A 4,023-nucleotide genomic window follows, 5' to 3' on the forward strand; every position below is an offset into this window, starting at 1 on the left:
AAACATACACTGTAGATTTAAATTCAGTCTATAGATGTACAAATCACACAGCATGGATTCAGTAGTATTTTGAGCAACTTTGTTGACACGATACTACAATTTCGACGAGAAATCAAGGCCAAAACCAAAAAAAAACAAAACAGGAACAAAAACGCTGAAGATGATCTAAAAACCTGAAAATATCCCTAGCAGAATTAAGTTTTGTACGTAAAAAAAATAATAAAATAAAAAAAAAATAGTGAAATTTCTGCGAAAACCACTTCTAAAAATTTGGTTCTCATGAAACCATTTAATTCACTAAATATTAGAATATGCGTCACGAGTAGTTCGAATTAAATTTCTGAAAAAGTCAAAATTCCTAATGACGCTTGCTCGAATATTTAAATAACTAAATTAAATGCGGTCAAATTTCGCGTAGCAAGAGTACAGCTGTTTCGACAAAGGTTTTCCAAAAAAGCGTCAAAGAGTACGTGGCAATGCCGAAAGGTAGTCAGGGAAATACCCAATAAATGCCAATAACAGCTCAGAATCCATATTTCCCGCCATCTCAAGTCTTCGCTAAACGGTCGAGGCATTATGGACTCTGAGCTGTTATTGGCATTTATTGGGTATTTCCCAGACTATCTTTCGGCATGGTCGCTTACGCTTTTACGCTCTTTTTGGACATTTTTTGTCGAAACAGCTGTATACATTTTAGAGAGGAGAAAAACCTTTATCAATGTACATCAACATCAGGTACGTGCCCGCGTTATTGGCTTTGTAACAGCAGGATTCAGGATTCTTTCCATTTTGCAATGCATGTTTTCATGACAAAAACAACAGCTAACAAAGTCAAACTGCTATTTCAGGTATTTTATTTTGTTAATTACTGTAGTTTATCACAAAACTCAAAACTGGGCATGAAAACACTGGGCCGAACAAAGGGGGACGGGGATGGGATGGTTGGTTTAGGGGGAGGGAAGGTCAGTTCCCTCCTTTCATCCTTTTAGGAAAAACCTTCAATGGCTTTTAGTTTGAGGGTTCAGTAGTTGTTCATTGTCTTTTAGGGCTCATTTTGACGTGGAATTTGGCGGATCTAATGCTGTTATTATGCAAATAATGGCGTCATATATCTTGACGTCACAATTGTCTTTTAGAGACCATAATGGACTTGACGTTAAAAGGAAGTTAAAATATTGTACCATGAGAACAACCCAAGGGGGGGGGAGGGGGTGGGTTCACAGACCCTTTCTTATATCACGCTGGGGTGTAGATTTGCTTGTACGTCTCAGGATAAGACTTGACTTGTAATCTATATTAGCAGATGGTGACCTCAACAAATTCCAAGGAGGCACTGGTTTCCAAAGCATCACTCCGTGAAACTTGGTGCATCTCTGTTTCGGTCGCCTGGCTGGTGTTGTTGGTCATCTCGACACTTTGTGGTTCCCCGGCAGCATTAACCCTCGATGAATCGCAGCATATCATTCCCTCGATCTTCTCCCTGAATCGTTGGTTTATCAGAGCATATGCAAACGGGTTGACAGCGGAATTGAACATGATCAGGGTGTGAGTCACGGAGAATACAACAGGGTCGAGACCAGAAACATTGTCTACGACGTGGAAAAATAGGTCTGTGGGCCAGCAGATTCCAAAGATGGCACTGACGGTCACAACCATCAAGGTAACTCGTTTCCGTACCTTCATGACACCCTATGAAGAAAGGCAAGCCATATGAATTGCACAATTTGGCAGTTTGTAACTATGTAGCGTGTAAAAAATGATTAAATTTCTTAAATTATGTCGTTCATAAGAAAAAATAAAATTAAAAAAAAAATTATGAAAACACCTTCGCGCAAGGTTGCAATGTAAGTAACCAAAAAAAAAAAACCCAGAAAATTGATAAAGGAAGTTCGGAATTATTTTATTATTTAACACCACGCTTGGAACCCCACGTGCTCCGCAAAACGCAAGTGTTCATCATATACCTCAGCTTGGTGAAATTGTACAGTACACATTAATTTAATAGGAGCTCGAGCCTGGAGAAACGTTTCTTGTACTTTATTCATTGATCTGACAAAAAAAAAAAAAAAAAAAACACCCTAGTTAAAAATCTCCAAAATCTTTCCATATGAGTTTAAACTATGTCAAATACATTTGTTGGAAAATTAACTCAATTCAATGGAAAGATTATGGCTTTATTTTAACGAAATTCCAAATGATTTAATGTGTCAAAATTGGACAATTTTAACCAGGAAACTGGCTACGCACTGATATAGTTCACTCATACCTGTTGTTGATGTGTATGATCGCTTTCGTCATCCCGCTTGACCCACAAAGTGTACACGACTCTGGAGTATAACGAAGCCATCATGGTAAACGAAATCACCACAAAGGCAAGCCACGCCCAAAAATAACTGTTGGCGATCCAATCAGGCCACAAATGAACGCAAGCAACTCCATTGATTTCTTTTCGAACGTCGTTCTTCAAGAATTTCGGAGAATTGAGAAGAAGCGAGAAGATCCAGCAACAAGGAATAATCACCTGAAAACAAAGAAGTGCAAACATCGTAAGCTAAAGATTGAGTCGAAAATAATAATAGTTGCATAATACGTTCTTTAAGTTTTGGTCTAATTAGTTGTTAAAATCGAGAGTATTGCGTGTGTTAACATTGAAGCAGTTGGTAACGTCCACGGAGCTGCCTATAAACTGACTGCAAAATTAAAACGATTTCTCAAGCATTTTAAAGACTTTCCGTTGTTTTCTTGTTCTGCTTTATCTAAACCTTGAAAACTCCTTTAGGCCGCAAGACGCCCATGATTCCTCTTTAGACGTCCCTTAGTATCTCTAAGAAACTTGGCCTTATGACTTGAAAAATGCATCAAAATTTAATTCCCACCGTCAGTTATAGTATCCCTAGTCTTATTCATAAAATTAATCAAATATATAAATGTTTTGTTAAATTTGTGTTACATTAGGGCTTCATTCATACTAGCTATGCTAAACTGGATGCTCATGTATAAATATTGATTTAAATAAATAAATAAATAAATAAATAAATAAATAAATAAAACAGATCGAGCGATAATTGTAAATTTTTCTTCTTATTCCAAGAGACATACCTTCAGTTTGCGCATGGTAAGTTTTCCTTTGTTTCCATGGGGATATATCACAGCATAATAGCGCTCCACGGCTATTGCAACCAGGGTGACGACAGAGGAACTCGCTCCAACCCACGCCAAATTTCCGCCTGTCAGCAATATGCATAACAACTTTCCAGTCATGCCATCAGGGTGGGTTAAAATGTATTTCAAAATGAAATCCGGGAAAAGGAACGCTGAGTACATGATGTCCGCTATTGCGAGGTTCACAAGCAAATAATTGATAGGAATCCTGCATGTGGGATTAAATGCCGGGTCAATTTCACTTCAACGCATTTTGAAAATACATCCAACTTCTTCCATAAAGGAGACTTCAGTGACATGGAAATGATTGTCGGTGCAGGCGGGTCCTTACCGTACTATAAATTTAGGCGCTGAAAGATTTAACCAAATTAAGCGAGTCCATAAGTGAAATTCAAAAAGTCCAGTCGATGTTCATTCTCGTAATCGTATACTCACTTCACATTCCCAGAAAAGCTTGTCACGTTTCTTTGTAGATTTTTCTATAAATCCAGTATTTAACAATTATTCTAGCTACTAGCGCCTGTTCGATAGTAGCTGATTTCTCATGGTCAGAATGCTAGAATTGCAATATTCAATAATCCAGTTAGTTTGGATGTCTAGTTGATGATGGCAAGTCTCTGATTGTGTGCATCGTCAAGCTACTCTGGACGGGGTTATAATAAGTTTAAAGGACTTTTTTGAGCTAGTATGAAGCGTACTAATTATCTAGTCAAAAGCTTTCACTATTGTATTATACACAATTTTGTACCTCATATCTCCATTTCGTATCACCACAGCACAAACTAGAGAGTTTCCAATAACGCTTGTAACGACGAGTGTGGACATCACTGTTGTGATTGCAATGTCAGCTAATTCATACAT

The 4,023-nt window shown here is 37.7% G+C and overlaps 1 protein-coding gene across 1 annotated transcript; it reads right to left on the minus strand.

Annotated features, from left to right (window-relative positions):
- Window positions 1-1,296: 1,296 nt before the first annotated feature.
- LOC146455665 (pyrokinin-1 receptor-like) lies at window positions 1,297-4,023 on the minus strand. Its single transcript, XM_085094085.1, has 3 exons — window positions 3,911-4,023; window positions 3,100-3,370; window positions 1,297-1,689 (listed from the first exon to the last, which is right to left on the minus strand). Exons 1-3 carry the CDS (start codon window positions 4,021-4,023, stop codon window positions 1,297-1,299), a joined length of 777 nt encoding a protein of 258 aa, XP_084950211.1.

Source organism: Pavona decussata, unplaced genomic scaffold (assembly GCF_977016875.1).
Source record: "Pavona decussata unplaced genomic scaffold, jaPavDecu1.1 SCAFFOLD_272, whole genome shotgun sequence".
NCBI classification, from domain to species: Eukaryota; Metazoa; Cnidaria; class Anthozoa; order Scleractinia; family Agariciidae; genus Pavona; species Pavona decussata.

Excerpts from the sequence above, each read along its gene's own strand:
- LOC146455665 (XM_085094085.1), bottom strand. The coding sequence starts at position 4,023 with ATGTATGAATTAGCTGACATTGCAATCACAACAGTGATGTCCACACTC. Across the intron at positions 3,371-3,910 it reads ATACGAAATGGAGATATGAG|GATTCCTATCAATTATTTGC; the intron begins GTACAAAATTGT and ends TCCCACATGCAG. Across the intron at positions 1,690-3,099 it reads TTACCATGCGCAAACTGAAG|GGTGTCATGAAGGTACGGAA; the intron begins GTATGTCTCTTG and ends CTTTCTTCATAG.